The sequence below is a fragment of the Glandiceps talaboti genome, chromosome 4, assembly GCF_964340395.1.
Source record: "Glandiceps talaboti chromosome 4, keGlaTala1.1, whole genome shotgun sequence".
NCBI lineage: Eukaryota > Metazoa > Hemichordata > Enteropneusta > Spengelidae > Glandiceps > Glandiceps talaboti.
In genome coordinates this window covers 11,443,967-11,469,547 of record NC_135552.1, presented here as the reverse complement: position 1 = coordinate 11,469,547, position 25,581 = coordinate 11,443,967, and the positions used below count along the sequence as shown (strand labels likewise).

Genomic DNA, 25,581 nt, shown 5'->3' with positions numbered 1-25,581 from the left:
TCAAAGATGCCGCAATTCTAAATCTATCCCATCTTTCACATACTCGTTGTCAAGGTGACGGGATTTAGTAGGGGAGAAAATTATTGTGTATTCAAGGATCTGTCAGTAGCCATTATGGGTACACTGATTTACACAGTAGTCTGGAGATATCACATCTATCTATTTTAATAAGAAAACAGGCATGTATTATATCAAGACATTAGACTGACACATCAGCCATTGTGGGCACGGTCTAATCTCCCTTTCCCAAAACAATTTAGGCAGGCTGATAATCCCAACCAATGGCATCATTACACTCTAAATCAAGACATCAGATCTGTATAATTATACAGAAAGAACCAGGTAGTCGCATTGAGAGAGAGAGAGAGAGAGAGAGAGAGAGAGAGAGAGAGAGAGAGAGAGAGAGAGAGAGAGAGAGAGAGAGAGAGAGAGAGAGAGAGAGAGAGAGAGAGAGAGAGAGAGAGAGAGAGAGAGAGAGAGAGAGAGAGAGAGAGAGAGAGAGAGAGAGAGAGAGAGAGAGAGAGAGAGAGAGAGAGAGAGAGAGAGAGAGAGAGAGAGAGAGAGAGAGAGAGAGAGAGAGAGAGAGAGAGAGAGAGAGAGAGAGGATCTTCATAAATATACAGAACAAGTCTGTATAAATGACACAGTTATTATCACAATTATTATCATAGCCATGAGTACTATCAAAACAAGATTCCCTGGTTTCTTGATTACAGGATTTTTCAGGATTTTTATATGGGCCTGGAGGCTGAGTTAAACGATAAATAAAGTAAATACATTTGACAATGTGGCTGATTTGATGGACTTAAAGTAGGTATAAACCTTAAAAGTTTTCTTTCTTTATATGGGCCTGGAGGCTGAATTAAAAGATAAATAGATAAAGTAAATAAATTTGACAATGTGGCTGATTTGATGGACTGAAAGTAGGAATTTTATAAAACTTTAATGAGTTCTGGGTAGATTTTTATACTTGACATACAACATCTAAAATGCCTACAAATCCATCAAAAAAATACACTTTGTGAGTTTTCTGTTGAAAATAGTTTGCAGGCACATTAATAATAATAATGTTGGTTTTTATATATTGCATTCCCACTCTGTGTTCAAAGCGCTTTACATTGTTTGTGCTGAATCTTTAACTTGAACAAAGCAAACTGAAATATACATCATACCCCTTCCCTTTTTTTCTCCAACCATATTTGAGCATGCAACAACTTTCATTCTGATTTTCCACTGCTTCAAGTCAAAGTCATTTCTATAATATATGATACAAATAGTTCACTGAACCAGTTGAATGAGATACATATCAAATCATATGTTTTGCTAAAAACAACAATACTAGCTCAAAGAAATCTAACGTTCAATAATACAGTGGAAGTCTACAAAGTTTAGAAAACACTCTAACAAATCAAGTCTTTTATAATATATCTGCAAATATGATGGATTTACATGATGGAATCAAAAGATCAAGAGTTTATAAAAACCAGGCCTACTTTTCAATTATAGATAAACATTGCATATGCAGTACACGGTATTGAATAATTTACATGATAGAGATACCAGGCGTATTAATAACGCCTCTGTATTTGGCATCCCTGTATTTGGCATCCCTACATTGGATGGGGTATTTCCCAGTGTCCATATATAACTTCCAATAATCCAGCAATATTTGATATTCATGTACTAAAATTTTAAAATTTTCTATCATAATCTGTTATCCCCTATAGATCTATATGCAAACTGAGTCAGCTCTAACTGATCCATAATTCACTTTTTTAGACATTGCATTATAAACACGATATATCATTTTTTTGGTTTCTGTATATGGTGAAACAGGTGTCCATGACAAAAGATTGTTTTTCAGATGCGACAGTGTATCATATTTTGCTGTCTGAATTATCATATACACTGAATAAAAACAGTCAAATCATAAATAAAAAACAGCTGAATTTTTCACCACAACATTTCTGAGAGTTTTGGTTGTTTAAAATTACCATACCTACCCTGTGGATGAAGGCTTAGTTTGCTACCCATGGTTGCACACAGACAGACAGACAGACACAGACACACAACATCACCAGCCTGAACACTTGACTGAACACAGTGTACAAACCCTTTGAACTCTATACACATTTACATCAACAATACAACTTCATTTCATTCAAATCGTTTATCATCATAGCATCTCACATAAACCTGTCACATTCAGCAACAAAGCTTACATACACACACACACACACACAGCTATCATGTCATGGAACAGCTTGTCTCAGCATTAATTGTATCTCTCATTCCCATCACATTTCAGAAATATGATATTAATCTTTCTATAAATATGCAAAATATGTCACAATATAAGTGTGTAGACTTCATTTCATAACAATTTTGTATGTTAAAGAGACACAATATGAATTGATGAAGTAGCTGATATTTTTTTTTTAATATCTCATTTGATAACTCCATGACGATATTTAAAAGAACCCCCATTGTCTGCTCTGTGCCATGTGTTACATGTATCTGATGTAATATCGTGTATCACACAGCGAGGACAGTAGCATGGCTGTCTTGACAACAACGCATACAGATAGAACCATTTCATATTTCTGTACAAGTAATAGACTGAGAGACCCATTGTTTATACCTCCTGCAACCAAAAACTAAACAATGGATGATTACAGAAGTCTACAGCAATGATGATTTGTGTCAGTCTCCATACTTTGTAAGTAGCTGATAAGATTGACACCATATACGTCTACAGATGGCAATAGTTTCAGAAAGTGTCAAATGATGTTATAGTATCATACACAGCAATCAGTAGTATTCTTCCTTCTCTACATCAATCAGTGTTGTATAAGTGTTCCAATTTACGTCATCACCACACAACATGAGATCTATGCTGATTAGAAACTACTTGTAGAGTTTTACATTTTTTTGTTAAGAGTAGTGTAAGGTTATCTTGATGTCTGTGTGTGCTGTGTGCATGCAAGAAGTCAACATCTGTATATTACAGACTTGTACTTACTTTCAGCTATACTTGATCTATTGATGAGTGAATCAGCTGAGTTGACACGCACTAATGCTCCAGGTGATAACACATCTGTTGCTGAAATACAGAAAATAAGAAATACAATGTAAGACCAGGAATTTTGATTATTAGTTGCAGTATAAGCAACATATACAGGGTGTTTGTAAAGATTGGGAGCAGAAAACTTGTGGCGTGTGTGTGTGTGTGTGTGTGTGTGTGTGTGTGTGTGTGTGTGTGTGTGTGTGTGTGTGGTGTCATGTGTGTGTGTGTGCTATTTACATCTTGATGTAAATAGCAGTTTTGTTAAAGAATTACTCTGCAACAACTTGACCTGTCATAAACAAACAATCAATCCAATTAATTTCGATTAGACTTATCCCTGCTTAAAACATGATTGTCCAATAATACATAATGTCACTATAAATTATAGTTTAAATTACTGTTTTATACAACTTTTTGAATGTCAAGTTCCTCAGCTCTCCATACAATGTCCATTGTCCAAAAAATATCTAATATATTTCATGACGAGAACAGTCAGCAATCTTCGAAGGGGAGCACACAGGCCTTATTATTTTTTCTTAACATCATCTTTCAATTTATGCTATTATTTTAGTAACTGAAGCCTGCTTAAACACCACTAGTATAAACCACCAGATCTGTAAATATTACACTCAGCCAAACTAAATGAATGACTTGATGACAATTTTTGGATGTACCTAGAAATTATCATTTTTATACATCTCAGGATTGTAGAGAAACTCGACCTGAATAAAACCTTTCAATATTACGAGACAATTTTTTTTTTAAAACTCACATTAAGGTACATGAATACTAGGATCAATTTCATATAAGAATCCAGTTACAAAATGACATAATAACAACCTGATCCTTATCCCTTGAACAATCCCCTAATTTGACATTGCTGTTACAGTAAGAGTATATGCAACACACTCTGATAATGTCAATCAGCATTTTGTCACTTTAAGTTCTTTGCACACAGACACACACGTTACCATAACTACTACTACTACTGCACTCATTCAGTTGTCCTAAAAATGGGGCCACAAGTTTCAGTATATTCTAACAATTTCTTTACATAATATATAGAGAGATCTGAAATAAAACGTGATTAGTGTGTCTTGTCTATCAATTCACAGGGAAGCATGAAAATTAGTTGAGTTTTATATAGAAATCCAGATAAACTACCTAACTTTAAACAATTTCCTTACATGTAATAGCAAAGGCCTGAAATAAATGTGATCAGCATCTTGCCTTTAAGGAATAGGTAAAGCTGATTACTATTTCCCATCTGTGTGCTAGTCTTTGTAATTGTATATAAGGCAATACAGAGTTGATGTGGAGTTCTTATTAGAGAATTCTTACATCAAGGACAGATATCTAGTTATGAGAGTGATTGGACAGTATCACAGCTGAGACACATTCAGAGTCACAATAAAAGTTACAGCATGGGACATATTTGACATTTCACTATATGTTGAAAAGCCACTGTGTGTGTCAAAAGTGCCGTAAATCTCATTTTATGAGAAATTGTGTTTGTGTGGCTGGCACATGCCCACTGATTTACAGAGGCAAGAATTAGCTAGCTCATCATTACAAAATGTATACTGAATAATTCATTGTAAGAGATAGGGGAATACCAAATTTGGTATGTTACTAGAAATTGTGTGCGTCAGTGGCATGTCAAATTGGCTTAGACGACACACTGGTCATGATGTATGAAGTCCTAGAGTGCGAGTGCACCAGTCCTGACTATATAATATGTAGAATCACTGAAGACTTCATAAAATAGATATCAATCAATAAATATATTCCAAATATCAAACTTTGGTGATTGTGGTTTTGTCAATATTAAAGTGCCTTTGGGTAAATGACAGTACTTGGTTTATAGTGAGTGAACTGTTACACTGAAAGGTTTATAGAAAAGTCAAATTAAACAATAAATCTCTGTATAAATTTGTTTCTACTTTTTAGCCTGGATATAGACTTCCCTTAGCTCTCCTCTTAAAATCTGTACACTTTCTGCATCAACCAACATACACCCCACTTCATTTTGAACTTGTCTATTACATTGCTGTAGAAGATGATTTAGTTTTGATAATTTATAATGACTTTGACAATTTATTGACGTGTTTCCAATGCTTGCAGAAAACCTACATTTAAATCATCACTCACTATATCCTTTTTTATACATCACTGAGTTAGTTACTGAAATTCAGTTTTAGTTAAAGGCAGATTTTATGACAACAGAAAGGTATATATATATATATATATATATATATATATATATATATATATATATATATATATATATATATATATATATATATATATATATATATATATATATATATATATATATATATATATATATATATATATATATATATATATATATATATATAGGGTATTGGTAATATTTTACATCTTCATAGTGACACAAAAACTTGCTTATTCAACATAAAACATCAGGATGCCATTTTTTAATGACATACATAACTCTTTGAAGATTTCTTACTTCCTTTTTTCTACCTCCAAGCTATCATGCATTACTCATTTCATCTGTACACTCCTGAGTATTGGATATCTGAGATCTAAGAAATCACTATTTCAATTCAATGCATTTTTTTGTAAGAACTCCTTTTTGGCAGTTTCTTGATTTTTGTAAGAACTCCTTTTTGGCAGTTCCTTGACTTTTTTCTCTTTAGGTTTCCCTTTCAAAACTAAGGTAGACTGTGTAACACCCTATACATAAATGGATTTCACATGATTCTCCCTCTCTGTTTCATACAAGAGTTGTCAGACATTGGAAATAGTACTGCTACTAGTATTCTGCTACTCACAGCCAAAGATTGATGCGCATGATACATATATAATAAAAATGTGACATTTCCAAAAAAGATGTGAAATTTTATACATCACATGTCTAAAATCTAACAATACTTGTGGTGTTTTTTTTAAGTTTGAACAATTATTACCCCTTACACATATCTTGTAGTGTAATAGTACTCTGTAGGGAGTATACAACTCCTGCTGTCACTATTAAACTGTACAGGATTAGAACCTGTAGCGGTATAATGGGGACAAAAAGAAAACTTGAAATTCAAGACTAGTTTCACACCTCAGTGGGCTATCTCAAGATGTTTGCTTCAAGTTGCAATTAGGTCCTTCACATTTCAATCTGATCTACAGGTCCCCATTTTATACAGCTAGGTTTAAATAACTAGGACACAATCATGTTTTCAAATCTTGCCTCAGGGCTCTTTCCAACTAGACACAAATAGCAGTGATAAATAAATTGTGTACCACTCACTTTAACCATGCAACTCAACCACCATGACTCCATAAAATGAACAAATATATACACAACAGAAGACTGGCACCAGTCTCTTGACAGATTTTCTTTTTAAGATTCACAATCTAACATTCCCCCCCCCCCCCCAGGTTACAAATTTAAAAATCCCTGGGCTTACACATTTACATGCAAACTGTTTCACAATCACTCATTCATCAATTCCCACAAAACAACACATTTGTGGGTTTAAGAAAAAAATAAATATTCAAATAAAGTATGAAAAAAGAGCAGAATTAACTGACTATGTATCTCCACATTGTGCACTATTTTGTGTAACAGAAGGAAGCGTTTATACTGCTGACATATGAAGTATTGTTCAATTATCGTCATATGACAGCTAACTGATATTAATATCTCCATTCAACCATACAACTTAATACATCATTTATCTTTATCCTTGCCTTGCCCATGCATTTACTGAAAGTTGATACTTTATTCAAGTCACCTAAATATTATGGTATTATAGAGAACTGTACGTTTTAATACCTCTTTACGGCTAATGTAATATGATTATGAAACTATCATAAAATTTAAACGAAAATCATAAGAAAATATCAAATCCTTGCAATGCTAACAAGTACTGGTAAATAGTCAGGGTAAAACAACGTATCACAAACTTATTTTTTTTTTTTTTTTAATCATTCGTTGAAATTATCCCTCCAAATTTACATATCATATTACAATGTTTTTTTTTCAAAGAACCTTCAAAGTACAGTGTTTCTGAAAGCACTGATTAGGGAAAATCCAAGTTCCTAATACATTTGATCAGGGTTCTCCATCAATATTACTGATAGTTATTACCACTGTATAATTTACATACATGTCAGCAATTATGGACTCCAAAACCATTCTCAAAGTACCTGGTATATTTACAGAACTTAATTGACACAGATTTCAGCCTTGCTCTATAAGAAGTGGATATAAAAACCCTTTTCACAGTACCGGTATATCATTAATGTAATTCACATAGATTTCTGCCTCTCTGTATAAAAGTTGGACTCTATCTAAGATAACTCTCATAGCATTGGCATATATTTTATTCACATAGATTTCTGCCTCTCTACGTAAAAGATGGACTCTTGCGACAATTCTCATAGCACTGGTATAATATATGAGAATTTTCAATCAGGTGTTAGACATTTTTGTCACTCATCAACTTCTCAGATTTCGTTGTTACGTAACAATATAACAGTTTACCCGATCTCCACATCTCTGTGTGTATGTACTATATCATTATCAGGATAATACCACAATACAGACTGACAGATTATTGTGGTATACACTTTAAATTTGTAATTACATCATTTACAGGAGAGCCAGCAATGATGCATCTAAAAACCACAGTAAAGATAAAAGTACATACACAATTTTACATCAGTTTTGAAATTTCATGTCACAAGAATTACAGATGAAGTTGTGTCTGGTAGACAACTTACAAGATGTGAAGTAAATAACACACTGTATTCCCCCAGGATATGTTTTCACTTGGTGTAAATGCTGACGTAGTGTTGATATACTTCCACACATACTGCTTTTCTTGGAACACAAATTCGGCCGTACTATCATGACAGGGGGTAGTCACGTCGACAAAAATGGACAACATCAGACGAGAGGAGGCATCAGCTGACACAGCAGAACAAACCAAGGCTTTCGTCTAGGAAGTACATCACTGCATTACTGTAGTGTAAGTCCGTACGTTTACTGGCCTTTCAGTGCTCAGCTCAATTGAAGAGAAGCAACAACAAAGAACCCTCTCACCTAATGCCATACATTACTAAAGATTGTACTACTGTAAATTGACAGAACTAATGAACTGTTGAAAAACACATGTAGCTTGACTTGTTTCTCGTGCTTAAAAAATTGATGATGATACCGGACTATTCTATTCAGTAATAGGGATAACAGGATTCTCACAGATGGGAAATATCAAGGAATAGCTAATGCATTTTTTATTTTGAAAGTATGTATGTACATGTGTGTGTGTGTGTGTGTGTGTGTGTGTGTGTGTGTGCGTGCGTGTGTGTGTATGTATGTATGTATGTATGTCTGTATGTATGTATGTATGTATGTATGTATGTATGTATGTATGTATGTATGTATGTATGTATGTATGTATGTATGTATGTATGTATGTATGTATGTATGTATGTATGTATGTATGTATGTATGTATGTATGTATGTCGTACAGATGTGTATGCATATGTATTTGTATGTATATATGTATGCATGTATGTGTCTATGTATGTGTGTGTATGTATGTGTGTGTATATGTGTGCATGCGTGCATGCATATGTACGTATGAATGTACTTGGAAATGACACTGTTAAGTGATAACAAGGCCATCCAAATCTTACAACACCCTTTGATAACTTAGACCATCCAAAACTTACAACACCCTTTGATAAACTCCCTTGATTGAAGATACTCCTTGCAATGGACATAATATGAAATGTCGACTTGGCCCAACCATCAACCCAATCAAGTGACACACGTCACCTGACAAGTGTTATCTTGTGAACTGGCGATCAGGAACACTAAATATACAACACCCTCTTCAGTAGATATTACCTTGAATGGCAGATGATACTTATGATTATACAAAGCGTTCATATCCTTCAACAATGCTAAGTGAGTTTGTTAGCAAATTCACAATGTAATGATTCGGAACTGACAGAATGCTAACCAATTGACCAAAATATGCTCTCAACACCCTTATTGGCAAATATTGTCCAGCTGACACTTAACCTTACATGAAGTGATGATGTGATGGGACCCTGACCTTCAACCCAATCAACTGATTTTTTGTTGTCAAGTTTATGAGTGTATTGAGATTTACAAACTCTCAATAAAGTTCAACAGGTCACATGGTAGAACTATGACAATGGAAAATCAACTATCTGATAGTTAACACAGACAGAAACTAAAAACATCGCTGCAAAATATTGATATAAGCCATCAATGGACATTGATGTAATTGCACTGACGGTAGGGTGGCATTTCTGAGAGTGAATTCTTCTCATTATTGGCTCATTCAACCTCATGTTGTGTTTACACTATCTTGATTACAGGCCGATTATCTCTACATAACCAAGTTACCATGGCACTGCAATCTATTTCCGAATTATGTAATCAACTACATGCAACAACATATTTTTACTTTCTGTCTATCTTTGTTTGTTGATGGCTTGCTTTCCATGGTAGTATCCTACCACAGAAGACAATGTGTATTACTACAGTACCTGTCATTCACCAAACGATAGACTGTGAAGGGGGAGGATCCAGAATAGAAACATCTATCTATCTGCTTAGTATTTTTTTCACCATTTTTGTTTTCACCGCAAAGGCTACTTTAGTTTTCACGACACAGTTTATTTTTTTTATGGTGAACTTTTTCACAACTTTAATTGTCAGCCTGAAGAACATCCAGTACAGGAAGTAGAACTATTGCTAATCTAAGTCTCATGTAATACCTGGATGATTGAGGGCAGTGTTTATATGACTGATTGAGAAAATTCATAAACAGTGTTTTTAATAATACCTTTTGACACTTTTCTGTTAAATCACCCCGTTGAATTTCTCCTGCTACATTACTTTTCTTGTGTGCATGTTTTCCTATGATCTTACAGCTAAAATGAATCTTTTGTTTGGTGTTTCATCCACATAACATGACATTTATAACACACACACTCTCAGACAACGTCTAATGCAAAAGAAACAATTACATAGGTGTTGTGCGCAGTGGGGATGTAAAGTAGTCAAGTTGATATGTTGATTATTATTAGTTAGAAAATAAACAACTGAAGCCATTAAAATCATCAAGTCCATGTGTAATGTTGTTTTATATTACTGCACTGTAAAAGAATTGCAATGCTTATCAGTGTTCAATGTGATTGGGCAAACAAAGGACCCCGCCATGTTTGTTGTGTTTCTGTTATTGTTATAGTCTGGAGTTGAAATATGTCTACTGTCCCACGAGTGAAATACCAAAACAACATCATTTTAGCTGTATAAATAACAATTTCTGGGTTGACCCAAATACTGTCATTGAATTTTTTAGTTATTATTAAACCTACCCTACATTACATGTTACCGATATCTTCACATTATTAGTAAGCAGAGTTACATTTAATTCTTCACAGGAAACAAAAACTAAAATGTTCAGACCTAGACTATGCTCCATTCAGTGTGCCCTCCATGCCAATTTGACGTACCACTGACGTACACAATTTCTACTGACGCACCAAAATTTAGTGTTCCCTTATCTCTTATGTGGTGACCAGTGTGCCCTCTTAGCCAATTTGACTGTCACTGACTGTTCAGTGAGGTTATGTACTTAAGATTGAGAATAGAATAATACCCTTACTCTACTATAACATACAACTCTATTCCATTATAAACTTAGATATAAATACGTAAGCCATACATACCATCTTGTTGAGTTGTACTGGTAATACCGTCTGGTACTTCACTACTTTCATCTGACTTCCGATGTTTAGCATACCAGTCAGTCTAAAAACAATACAAGTATCATAATGTATTTAGTCATTTTTAATAACAAGTATCAAAAAGGACACTGGTTACGCAATAAAACTTTTGTACAAGCAGGGTTTTTTGTTGAAAGGTGAGAGATAAAATCTATCTGACTTCCCCAGGCAATTTACCGGGATTACCCATCAAAAGTATGCTACAAGGTATGGAAATCTGCCCAAGTTTTGACGGATCCACCCCCCACCCTCCACCCCCACATATTACCAGGGTTATCCACCAAAATTATGGTACACAGTGAGGAAATCTATGCAACTTGTACCAATTTATCGCTCTGTTATTAGGATTCCCATCAAAATTTATGGTACAAAGTATAGAAATCAATGTTAAGTTTTACCAGATTTCCTAACTCTGTGACTGGGCTTTACAATAACATGACCTACATGGTTTCCAGTGTATACTGACTGGTACTTATCCAGTTCACAGAGGATCATTAGACCAGTAAATGATAAGATATTTACAACATCTGTAAATCCCACATACCATGTACTCATAAGCAGCACACTTGAAACAATGGGTCTAAATGTTCACTACTTCGACAAACCCTGCACTAAATAAAAAGAATTAGAATTTTTTTTTCAACAATTGACAAAAACAGATTGCAAATCTGTAGGCCACTACACTACACTACACCTTTGTGTTCAATTCTTTATTTCATATCTCCTGAGGTATGATCCCACAGTCACAGAAGTAGAAAGGTTGGGTATATCAAATATTTAGAGACACAGTTGTACTTCTCACCTGCTTTGCATCAATGGTTGATGACCCTTTGTGTTTTTCTGATATACTCTGTCTTCCAAATCCATCTCTTTGAAAAAATGCAGCACCATCTAACTCAGGACTCCTAAAAGTTAGTGAAGTCATTGAGAACAGAAAATGAGCCAAAATTTTTCAACATTTGCCTAAAACGAATTTGTGGTTTGATATGCTCACTATCACTACAATATCGCTTAACAGCGCCACCTGGTGGTGATAATGAACATGCTTTTGTTCAAAATGGGCCTGCAAATTCAAACACCATTGCACACCCATGCAGATTTGCAAGTAGTCAGTACTTGAGTCACATAAATGTGTAATGGGGTATCACTGCTAAAATAGCAGAGTTTATCAGATATACTGAGAAGATAATTACTTGTATGACTAAATCAAAGTCAAGAATTTTCTATTTCCCTATCTTAAGCTTTATTTCTCTGTCTGTCAGCTATTTTTCTATAATTTCCAGCAGTACATACAAAGATTAATACATGAACTATAATCAACTACACAAAAACCTAACATTACATTACAGGACTAAACCTTGTACAGATGGCACACAATAAAGAGAGAGAACATACAAGAATATTGCAACAAGCCAACTTCTCACTCCATCCCTCTCAGATCAAATGAATACACAATACATGCTCTTCTGTGTCTTGTACTTCAACTTGTAAAGCTTATTAATTTCAACAAAATCTCACTCTCTAAATATTGTATACTCACTTTTCATTTCCATCCCATTCATCAGTCCATTGTGGTGACACTGGTACTGTGGGGGATAGTGATGTCTCAGCTACAGGATGTTCCTGTGAAAAGGTAGAACCATCAATGTTAAGATGACAGTATGAAATATTACAAGTTGAGTTTATATTATTCTTTAATATAGTGAAAATACAATACAACCAGTGAAAAAACACCAGTGCGTTTGCTTGAATGAAGTGAGCTAAAGGAAAGACTTCAGTCAATGACAACATTATGTAAAAAATGAACTTCGTTTATTTAGGGGGAAGGGAGTCTGGCATCAATGTGATTGTTTCATTTTCACACTTCTAACCAAATTATTATTATTATACTGTGTGTGTGACATACAGCTACATAATAATATATGACATAATTAACAGATGATAGACGTCTTATATACAATTTGTACATTATCTTTACCTGTTCTGTATCCGTATCTTCAATAATAACAGTCTCAGTATTACCCATTGGCAGCGTTGGAGCTACAATTCCTTGATTACCATGCGATGGTTTAAAGTTACTTTCTGTATCACCAGAATCAGGGTTCATTGTAAATTTTGTAGGACTTCCCCTTGTAAACACAGCCAGATTATAAGAATTATTCCTCGCGAGTGCACTTCCTGGAGTCAACCTAGTCACTAACGGATTCCGTAACGATCCTTGTAAATCCTCCGGCGTTGCATCGGCATCTAATGCGGGATTGTACAACACAGTATTGTCTGAGTTTTCACTTGTTTCAGACGCCGACGCTGATGGCGCTGAGGTATGTGAAGACGGTGTATTCCTGTTCACATTGTCTTCTGATTTGCTATGCATAAGTCCAATATCAATGAGTTGATCATTTGACCCTGATAACGATTCCTGTGACTTGAATTTGTCTGATGATGTAAACGACAAGTTTGTAAAACTACTCGGACTTGAAGGTGAGGAGTCACTTCGCCTTGCAACAACTAGTTTGATTGTAGATCGCGGTGATTTCTCACTGGACATGGCTCTACGTAATGTTTCCATGGCTTGACCATTTGAAAGTTTTAATAAGCTCACATCGTTTATATACAAGAGTTGATCATTTTGTCTTAATCTTCCATCCTGTAATTAAAATAAAAATAAAAATTATATGGAATTCTAGCATGATATAACATAGATTTTGTAATACATCTAATCTTTACATCAGCCTCAAACAACTCTATTTCAAGATAACTTGGGTCTTATTTACAGGAGTGCTCAAACACCATCCAAACCGACACATCACTTTACATCACAGTTTAAACTCCAATGTACCTCTGTTTAAAAATCTGTTAAAAAACTACTAATATTTCATGCTATTTTACAGGTACTTGGCAATACTTTTTTTTTTTTTACCAAATTTGAATTCTTACATACAATACTTTCTCACCAATATAAAACTCCAACTAATAAATTTCAAATATTCCACCAAAGTTTACACTTGAACCCTTCCTTCCATTTCAACAAAAACAAAATATAAATGGTGGAAAAGTCAAGATGTAGATTTATTAAATATCATTCACTATCAATTTTACTACCCTTGTTGAGAAAATCACTGGTTCACACTGCACTGCACAATATGAATGTAGAACAGTGGACCGATTGTACAATAGATACATTTTGTATTCAGGCTAGGGAGTTAGGTTAGCGGTTAGGTTGGGGATAGGAATATGCATAGACTCCCTAGCATAAACCTGATTTGTATTGGCCATGCATGGCAAGAATGTAGAACAGTGAACCAATAGCTACACATTTGTATTCAAACTAGGGGGTTAATGTTGGGTTAGACTCCCTAGCATAGCCATGATTTGCATCTTTTATGATGAGTGGACACTGTTCTACATGTGTCTACATAGCCTGTAAAATGTGTTGTGTTGTTTACATGTAAGCTTATCTGAGTACCGTCTGATAAAGTGGCACAACACGTCATATTTTACAGGCAAGTGCCCCTAGTACACTGCAAGGATGTGAGTTCTATGAATGAGCTAGTTGACTTACCTTAGATGCTGCTCCTCCATGGATTACAGCCTTGATAAATATTCCTAAATCCCGTACACCAGTACCTTTGGCAACACCAGTAGTTTTACCCTTGACACTGACTCCTAAACCAGCTGATCCAGTATCATTCAGTGGTATGTCAAAGGTTAAGATTTCTTTGTTTTTACTCGGATTTGATAATTCCTCAGAGTCTTGATTAGGCTGTACCATGGAAAAAACAAAATTATGATTGACATATTGACGATTGAAATGAATCATACATTGAATTATTTCTAAAAATTACATGCACTACATAAATTATCATCTGTTGCATAATTATGAGGTGAATTGCTTCCTGCTCTCATCATGAGTGGTTTGGTACAGTAGCTATGGTGATGTCTGTAAACTTTTTTTCAATGTTGCTGAAATCTTGTAAAGAAGCCCTACTGCATTTACATGTGTTCTGCCATACTGCATGGATTTGTGGGAAACCCTTGCTGCAGGAAATGACATCACATTGTGTGGTAAATGTGACGATTATGGTAAAGATGAAACTGTACATCCATAGTGACAATTCCAAGTAGTTTTGATACCTACCAGTTGTCTTGGTAGCTTAGCACTGACGTTGTCCTGTCTGGAAACCACAAGATGAACGGCACTTCCTAGTTTTGTACTACGAAGGATAGACACAGCCTCAGCTTGAGGTTTTCCAGTCATTTCAATTCCATTCACCTGTAAGTGTACACAAACACACAAAAGCACATTACATCATCTTTCAGTAAATAAGGTGACTTCAGATCCAATGCAGTTTACTCAGAGTAAACAGGAAGTGGGATATATCAAAATATGCAAAGTTAAAGACCTATGTTGGATTACTTTTTTCAGAGAGTGTATCTGTGACTTGTTTATTGTGCAGCATCAGATAGCATTAAGAAGTGGATACTAGGCACTCTATAATATTTGTTTCATTTCGTTTTGTTTTGTTTCATTTGTTTTGTTTTGTTTCATTTCGTATCGTATCATATCGTATCGCATTGTATCGTATCGCATTGTATCGTATCGCATTGCATCATATCATGTACCATACCATATCATATCTCACATCATATCATACCGAGATAAGAGAAGACATACTTACCTCTAAGAGTCTGTCTCCTGGCTTGAGGCGTCCATCAGTGATGGCAGCACCTTTTGGCAGTATATTTTTGATATATATAGGGTTCTTTCCACCGGCAGGGTTATCTCGAGTTGTAATACTAAAGCCTAAACCTTGTGGACCTATATCATAGGATTGGAAAGAACGACATTGTAATTTAAGACACTTACTGATCTGATAACACTCTGTGTGAGCAACTCTGGTTCTGTAGTACTTGAAATATGACTAAAAACATTTCAAATCACAATTACCCCCCCCCCCCCCCCCCCCAATTTTTCATAAATTATGCTTGAGGAGGTATAATTATATTATTCCCCAATATTTATCTTCATTCAGCCAGAAAATACTCATGACCTAAGGTTTATCACTATTTATCTAGAGACATGTAATGACTAGGAGCTTGGGGTCATATTTAAATTTCCTTGGCTGAATGAAGAAAAATATCTGGGAATAATACTTAGCATTGATCGTGTTTTATTCATCATGAATTTTGTTCACAATTCCAATAACTGTCATTTGTTGTTCTACCAAGGTACATATTTTTTTTTTAATGTAACTTTTTTTTAGTCACAGTATACTAGTTTATCATGGTGACATGCAGATTTATATAAATTACAATTAGTATATGGAATAAATAAACATCTGCCGAACCCCTTTGGACTTCTATGTCACTAAATTAACAAACAAACATAGTTCAATGTGCATGTATGTGAGTACACATGAATTAGTACACATGTCTTGTACCATTTGTAGAAGAATGGTAGTGTGTCATGCCAATGATAAATACTGAAATTTTTTAACATCAGGCAAAATGAAATCTGTGAGTTGTAGCAGGCATGTATCATTTCAATGTGCACATATGAAAAGTGATCAAATATTCACAGTAAAAAAACATCACTCATCACACTGAATGGTGAAATATGTGCAAAATGTGTATGTACAAAGAGTGTAGGGTGAGATTTTGGGTAAATGAGTTGTGGGAAGGATATAGAGATGTTGTTGGAACTATATGAAAGTCAGTAACAATATATCTATTGCAAAAGTGTCTGTATGTAATCAAAGCCCATAGAGTACTGCCCTTTAGTGCACTTTGGCTGGCGTATTTCTATGGGCATCATACAGGTACACTTTGTCTGTAAGATATGTAATGCCATCCTATCAGATACTACTTCTAGAGAGAAGTTTGATTTGAGTTGAATGACAAGATGTATCTTACAGGCTAAGGTACAACCAGATTCACAATAGATATAACGGGGTATTCTGCAATATGTGGTGAATATGTTGATTTTGTCAGTCAGTCTGTCTGTATTGTCTGTCTGTTTGACTTGTTTGTTTATCTGTCTCTCTATGTCTCTCTCTTGTAAAACAGATTTACATCAAATATGTGATGATCTCAGCTGACTGTATTTATCATAGTCTTACTTACTGTCTGTTAAACTCACTTTACATTGAAGGCATGAAAATATCAAGGAAAGAAGGTGACTGAGGGAAGAAGGTATAGTTCTTGGAAGTTGGGAATGGTACAAGGTTGAATAAGGAAAAATCAAGGATTGTTAGCTGGGTGAACAGATCTCTAATATAACTGAGACTTAGGTTGACTATATACAATTGAAAGTACATGAAGTCAGAAAGACTGAGTCATGTGGCAAACAATCTTAAAATTGAACCTTAATGTGAAATGCACCTTGGAAATAAACTCTTTAAATTTTTGCTGTTACTTTGTTCAAGAAAATTTCAACCTATTTTCAGTTAAAATCAATGAACAAAATAGGGGGTCACCATACAAATATTTGAAAAAGAGGTTAAAATGATAACAAAATTTAGTCATTTTAGAATCCAATATGGCCGCCAAATACTGTCTTCACTCTATGGGGAAAATAAATGATTGACAATTTCCAACCGCAAAGTTTGTTTTATTATTTCAAAGAACCAAGAACAAACTTTCATATGACAAAGTTTGGAGAGAATTAAAGAACTTTGATTTTCATAGAAATTTGTCCCCTGAGGTGCATTCTACCTTAATTTTAACTGTTTGTTTGTTAATTTTATGCAAATTCAGTGGTGAATGCTCAAACAGAGTACGATTTCCACAACAGGATATCACATAAATATGTTCACATGAGCTGAATGCATTATTACAATGTGTTTCAAGTAAGTAAGATTTCTGAATGGTGACTGGTTTTCCTGAAAACGACAAATAAAGCAGTACAAGACATAACATGATATACAAGAGACTTTTCTGATGTGTGGTTGGTTTTTACAAACAATGGAGGATGTAAAATGATAGACAAATTTTCTGAACATTCTAAAATTACCTTTAGTAAGCTGGATATGTAACTTTTTGCCAATCTTACGGACATTTGTTCTGTCTTTCATTGGTGGTGTTGTTAATACTGTGCTTGGTGATCGTAAGGGTACAGTAGGGGGTTTACGTTTGATAGGCGTCCCTGGCCTTGCTTCTCTAGCAACATCAGGAATGTCTCCCATTCCATCAATATGTACATCTTCACTTGGGCTATGCATTGGGCTGTCTTCTTCAGATATCTGACGTGAGGGCTGCTTGTCTCTCTCAATTCGTAGCCTTACATAGGGAAACGTCGTCATTGCCATTCGGAAAATTTCTTGTGCTCTGTTTCAAGAATGCAATGAATAGTTTGTCACAGCAAATACATGTATGTATCTCTGACTTTCAAACCAGGGGTCAAATTAGTAGTACCTACGACCGTCTAGGGTATTAGGGTACATAGACTATCTAACATTATAATTAGACTATCTAATTCATTGGGCGATCCTCTGTTTGTCTATATATACAATATCGTAACTGAAACTGTCTATTTGACTGAATCTGACTCCCAACCTATACAATTTGAGTCTTCCAAACTGATATGTAGAAACATCATAATTGCAACAATTCTAAATTAATATATGCGAGAGGTACTGGATTATATCTACATATTAAAGTCTGATTACTTTTTATATAATAATATCATTCCCTTGATATCAACATATGCGAGTATAGCAAATTAATAATACTAAATTTCATATATCTTGGGAGTTATATTTCAAATGTAACACCAGTTTGAGATATTATTAATGTCAATAATTCTTTCAAAATATTTTGATTGATCACACTGTGTGTAGACTTACCTTTCAAATGTAACACCAGCTAAAATATTGTTATTAATTTCCATAATTCTATCATTCATCAATATTCTTCCATCTCTGTAGGCTTTACTGCCCTCTTCCACTCCTTTCACCAACATACCAAGTTCACTGTATAAAAAACACATGATATCAATATTACTATCTACTGGAATATTACTTCAGGTCTTTGGTCTGTTATTGTGCAAGTACAACATTGTTAAGGTTGAATGCTTACAAGTGGAGGGTCTATGCACACAAGTGGAGGGTCTATGCACACAAGTGGAGGGTCTATGCATACATGTGGAGGGTCTATGCATACAAGCATCTTAGGTAAGAAAGTATTCAGCTGTACCAACGTTGTCACAATACAGAAAAGGTCTCGAGAAAAACATCTGAAATTGAAATGTATATCTATAGGTGTGAAAAAAAAAGAATTTCATATTTGACCACTAGATGGCAGTCATCTATAAAGATATACAGGGATTTTTGAAGCTAGCTATAATACATGTATGCCAAGTACAGCGTATATGACCGGCATCAGATTCTTTATGTGATGAATTGACAGTTTCTGGACTTGCAAGTTTTATCTGTTATCAAATAATAACGATTTGTCTTTTATTTTTCTGTTCGTTACCTTCCATCCTTAGAGTCTGTGTACGGTACAACATGTAACCCAACAGGTTCTCCATCATTCTGTATATCTACATAGAAAGACTCTATATCTGAGTCCTGTGATGATCCATCAGCTGGGCTCTTTTCTACCACTGGTAAATCACCGCCTAGTGGATCTCGACGATTACTATTATGCTGTAAAAGAAATGACAAAATATAGTCAACTGAACATCCGTCATTTTAATCTCTGACTTAGTTTCACATCTCACTTCTTTGATGATTAATACTGTGCTGTATTGTAGTAAAGGTAAAAATAGACAAAATACAGTCAACATCGATCATTTTAATCTCTGACTACTGACACTTTCACACCTCACTTCTTGATGATAACGTTTGTGCTGCCCTGACAGAATACAGACAACATATTGTACTCTTTGAGTTTGACTAGCTTTGCACTTCAATGGACGTTTTGGACAAGTTTGATTACAATTAGATTGTGAAATAGACATTGCTATGGTGCTCCAGAATCTACATACACTGTGTCACAATATTGGTGATCTAAATAGCCTAGGACATCATTGGTTGTTTATGATTTTGTCATCTCAAACAACGTTTCTCTATTCAACCTCTAACTTGGATTACAATTTCAGGTAGCAATGACTCAACCCACTTTACATACTGGACAGGTCACGATTTGAATACATTACGTAAGAAAATGCTTCCCTTTGTTAGACAGCAACACCTACTCTTATAACTCATTTAACGCATATGGTTCAATTTCATAATAGATTATTTCATTTTAGATTATTTCTTAAATTATACTGAGATTTTCTATTACACAGGGTCAGATGTGGGAAGGAGGCAATCATCCGGAACAAAACATTGCAAACAACACAAAACGATGGAAATAGAGGTAAGTAAAGACCTAACCGCTTTCACCACATCAGATTTTCATCAGATTGGTGTAAAACGTATGTATTTCTCATAAGTACAGCAGACATGTAAATATCCAATGACATCTATCCCTAGATGTAGGTAAATTACTAAGTATGTTGAAGAGTTTGTCATTTAGCTTCAAGTGAGAGCTTTTCATTCACCTACTTATATCCTGTCTAACTTAAACAAAAATAAACAACGTTCTCAAATAGAGGAAAGTAATAATGGACATTGGAATATACAGTTACAAAATATAGCAATGGTTGGGGATTTGAAGCACTATCAATAAACCTAGCAACAGAAACTTTGAAAACACCCAGCAATGAAATATTTATCAACTGTGATAATCAAATTGCTAGGGTCTTGACCATGCTTTGAAACTACAGATACAATGTCAGACTTACACCTAGCAACATGATGAGGTTTGTAATAAACGGAAATAAACAGAACAGAGGTCATGGTGTTGACCATGAAATAAAACAACTGTTAATTTTTGTGTATAGTTGTATTTATGTTAAAAGTTTCACTTTTTTTGATTAGTGAAAGTCCAGAGACTCGGCTATCTGGTTTGAAAGTGTAGTTCACAGAACATGTACTGTCATGTCAAGCCAGTATGTCAAGTCAGATAGCTCAGTCTCTGGGTTATATTGTCAAGCCAGTATGTCAAGTCAGATAGCCAAGTCTCTGGGCTATACTGTCAAGCCAGTATATCAAGTCAGATAGCCAAGTCTCTGGACTATACTGTCGAGCCAGTATGTCAAGTCAGGTAGCTCAGTCTCTGGGCTACACTGTCAAGCCAGTATGTTGTGTCAGATAGCCAAGTCTCTAGGCTATACTGTCAAGCCAGTATGTCAAGTCAGATAGCCAAGTCTATGGACTATACTGTCAAGCCAGTATGTCAAGTCAGATAGCCAAGTCTATGGGCTATACTGTCAAGCCAGTATGTCAAGTCAGATAGCCAAGTCTCTGGGCTATACTATCAAACCAGTATGTCAAGTCAGATAGCCAAGTCTCTGGGCTATACTGTCAAACCCAGTATGTCAAGTCAGATAGCCAAGTCTCTGGACTATACTGTCAAACCAGTATGTCAAGTCAGATAGCCAAGTCTCTGGGCTATACTGTCAAGCCAGTATGTCAAGTCAGATAGCCAAGTCTCTGGGCTATACTGTCAAGCCAGTGTGTTGAGTCAGATAGCCAATTCTTTGGGCTATACTGTCAAGCCAGTATGTCAAGTCAGATAGCCAAGTCTCTGGGCTATACTGTCAAGCCAGTGTGTTGAGTCAGATAGCCAATTCTTTGGGCTATACTGTCAAGCCAGTATGTCAAAAATTTCACTACCTAGGTATACATGTATACTACATGTTGTATATTTACCTGTATCTCTAGCCTATCTTGAGCTTCTGCCCATTTAAACATTGAAGGATGATTTCCCAGTATTGAATGCCTGGCTGAATCACGGCCAAATCTGCTAAATGCACTGAGGTCATCCTCTCCATTGCCAATCCGCCTATCTATACCATTACTTGCATCCTAAGAACAAAAACAGAAAAACATACATCAATGATTAAATTCCAGCCATGATAAAAATCTGAAGAAAAAACATACTGTACATATCTATACCCATTAGTACCTCCTAAGAACAAAAACACAGACATGTACATCATGAGTCTGAAAAATATATACTAGGAAAAGGGAAAATAAAATGTTAAAGGTATTCTATTGACAAAGGTTGAAGAGCTCTGTTGAAAACTTCCGGTACAAATTTACTTGATTTTTTTTGAGTTTAGAACAAAGATTTACTTCTACAAATACTTTCACAAATACAGATGAACTTTCATTTGAATATAACATTAAACACAGTGGAATTAGAATGCACAACTTTAAATTGAATTGTGGGTCAATTGCCTTCGTGGTGAGCGATTATAGAGGTTTTAAGCATGTCACCTGAAGTTCTACCTGTTGTGCATTTATCACAAAGTTATATATATAATCCAGTCCCTTCTTTCATAATGGATGTAAAAATGAACACTAGAGGGCGCTGTATCACTCAGTTCTTGCTCACTGGAACCACAATTTTTCTGAGTCAACTATGTCTGGTCCATGAAATGTGTGATATTTAGGTTATAGACAACCCAGTATCCTAAGACATACGTCCAATTCCATCTTGTCGTGCCATACATTCATTTGCTGAGTTAAAACAGTAACATAGCTACATGTATAGTATGTAGTATTTTAACTGCAAATTACCGTATATTTGTTTTGATAAGAATGCATAACATGTTTTCAATTTTTTGGAACAATTCTTACTGATCTTGGTAAACAACATAAGAAATGTAATAATAACATGTAACATTCCAACACACAGTTCATGATAGCCTAGAATTCTGTCTATTTTAAGACAGTTCATGTCTTTTTACTGGTTGGAAAGTATTATGGGTATTACGCTACCTGTATCATTGCACACCAAAATATAAATATTGCATGATATTAAAACTGCCTAATTCAAAACATTTCATGTCTTTTTTTTTTTACTGACAACAAAGCATCATTCTACCAGTTGAAACTAAAATATTTGAAACACTACATACTGATTAAAGTCTGGAACACTACATTTCAAGACAGGCCTTCTTTACAGACAGGAAAACATGGACATCGAGGTACCAAGCCAACGTGTACCAAAATATTTTTAAAATATTGCATACCAAAGATACTGTTTATTACATATATGTAAACATTTTCATCAGCGGCAAAAATTTAATCAAGTGTAAATGTGATATACAGTTGATTCTGGAATACATCTAAACTTATTGGCATTACGACAACATAGATTCTGTCACCTGACAGCAATTTTAGCCTCAATTTCCCCACATAAATGACATGTACAAACTATACCAATCCCAAATGTCAAACCCAGTCTAGAATTTTTCTCCACTTAATTACTTTGGAGCTTTTTCAGTTTTTGAATTTCATCTGTTTCGGTAAAGCATTTACTAAAAGCTATGTACAGAAATGAACAGGTAGTAATTTTCTTTGGATGTGTTTGTAACAACATGTTATTTATTTCTACTTTCTAATTGAAATCTTGGGTTTGAATAATAAACCACAGGACTGGTATAGAAGACATTGGACATGAAGGCGTCAACAAGACAGGCCAGCGAAGGTTCTACACGGACAAATATAACAAACAGCTGAGAGAGAGATGGTGGATACAATGTATTATACCATGCACACGCCAAGATATTGTCTTTGAACGGAAAATATGGATTATATACCCTGATTGTTCTACGTCATGACAATCCGTATCTATGTCACTGGTTCTGCGGCGCTCGAAATATGAGTCAAAACATTCCAAATCGTCATTACTTTTACCAATATTTCATGAGCTATGCTTGAGGAGGTATACATGTAATTATATTATTCCCCAATAGCTTTCTCCATTTGCCAGAAAATATGAGTGACCTTAACTTAAGTGTTTGTACCTCTGAGTGACAAGGCCCCTTAGGTCACTTGGATTTTCCCAGGCTGGACGAAGAAAAATATTAGGAAATAATATCTATGAGTATTTGGCATGTTGACAAAAGAGAAGTATATTTTGCATACTTCCAGCTGTCTCACAGCCAGGAAATGATTACAGACACCTAGATTTCAAACTAAGGACATAAGGTCACCGTTATGTCAGATTACACTATAAGAAATACAAATATGGTTAATCTATAATAACCAGGAGTTTAAAGATCAGATATGAAAATAACTGCATTATGCTGACATTTCATAATCCTGACTATAATTCCAAAATAGACATGAAGATGAATGCAAATTCTGACAGTGCTTTTAAGAACTTACAAGACAAATCGTATTGCTTAAGCTTACACAAACTTTCAAGTACGATTTTCAACAGGAACTGTACAAGTAGCCACCTGCTGGCTACAAAATTAAAGATTACATGTGAAAAATGATTATTTTTCCTAAATGGTGAAAATGTTCATATACTTGTTGTAAAGATCAAGACATCATGGCTGTCTGACAGGTGTTGATACATATAGAGAGAACTATTAATATTCATATCTCATTAGTATTTCTGTTTTGTCAGACACAAACACTCTTTGACATTCTCCTACATATGTACATTGTACTATTGCCCTGTGATTGCACTCTGTTGAGCTCAGACGCTTGCAATGTTCAGGGTTTTTGTGAAGTGCAATAAAATGAATAAAATCTAGGTAAAATTTACACATGTATCTGACATCATTTTTTACAAGCCTAGTTCTTATCAAAATTATGGTGCAGGGTAGTATGTATGTTTAACCACCCCTACCCCCACCCCCCATCTGTTTCACAGCATTCCTCAATGTCGCAAAGGCACTAACTGGTTATCATACCTGAATATTGAAATTAAACATTACAGCATGTGATACTGAATACAGAATATGTTTAGTACATGTATGTGAACACTTGTAAGTTGTATGGATGAGTTAAAACTTTAAAGGCAGCCATATTGACAGGTGAAACGTTTTATAGTGAAAGCATTATTTAGTTTTAATCTGTCATGACGCCTCTCATGGAAAACTTCAACTGATGGGGCTTCTTTAATCATGGGGGAAAGGACCTAGATCTCATGACCTTTTAAGAGGGATGTAGTCTGTATGCAACATTCATGCCATGCTATCAGCTATCACTCTGGTTTAGAAGTCTGATAAGGTTGAACAACACAATGTATCTTACTGTCTACAGATAGCAGTAATTAAATACCAAATCCGTTGAACACAGAATCACAGACAGAACACAACAACTGAAAACTGGGAAAAGGAACTGAAAGTCATCATCATTGTTATCAGGATGTGATAGTGAAATTTCCTCTATTTTTGTCTGCTTTTTGTTAAAGAACACAGTTAGAGTTAGCGCATTCACTATTATCACAGAGTCATTTTAATACCATGTTTTCTATGATATGATATGATATGATATGTGTTTTATTGTCATATATATACTGATACATATATAATGAAATGTGCATTGATTTTGCGTGTAATGAAAAAATTACAAAAACAATATTCTGTAGAGGACTCCTAACACGAAATTGATGCGTCAATAGAGAACTTAAATTGATTCATTAAGAGTGCGGACTGCAGTTGGGTAAAAGCTAAACAATGTGCGAGGTTAGTAGAAATAACATGATAAATCCCATGATAAAAGTTAACCTTAAACAACAAAAAGAATAGTCTATTTCTATCTATGCATAGTTCAGTAACATTGCAATGTTCATCCTCTATTTCATGCACAATGAGATCACTTTCTTAAAAACCTGAGAT

The 25,581-nt window shown here is 34.9% G+C and overlaps 1 protein-coding gene across 1 annotated transcript in view; it reads right to left on the bottom strand.

Annotated features, from left to right (window-relative positions):
• The window catches only part of LOC144433968 (partitioning defective 3 homolog), a 77,628-nt gene that overhangs the window by 15,597 nt on the left and 36,450 nt on the right, over positions 1–25,581 (bottom strand). Inside the window, exons 5-16 of the mRNA XM_078122388.1 lie at positions 21,647–21,802; positions 19,359–19,531; positions 18,728–18,853; positions 17,896–18,209; positions 15,563–15,702; positions 15,022–15,156; positions 14,446–14,646; positions 12,862–13,530; positions 12,424–12,506; positions 11,686–11,788; positions 10,827–10,908; positions 3,023–3,103 (exon numbers count right to left, since the gene is read on the bottom strand). Coding sequence (XP_077978514.1) covers positions 3,023–3,103; positions 10,827–10,908; positions 11,686–11,788; positions 12,424–12,506; positions 12,862–13,530; positions 14,446–14,646; positions 15,022–15,156; positions 15,563–15,702; positions 17,896–18,209; positions 18,728–18,853; positions 19,359–19,531; positions 21,647–21,802 — 2,263 coding nt within the window. The remainder of the gene's footprint in view (positions 1–3,022; positions 3,104–10,826; positions 10,909–11,685; positions 11,789–12,423; positions 12,507–12,861; positions 13,531–14,445; positions 14,647–15,021; positions 15,157–15,562; positions 15,703–17,895; positions 18,210–18,727; positions 18,854–19,358; positions 19,532–21,646; positions 21,803–25,581) is intronic.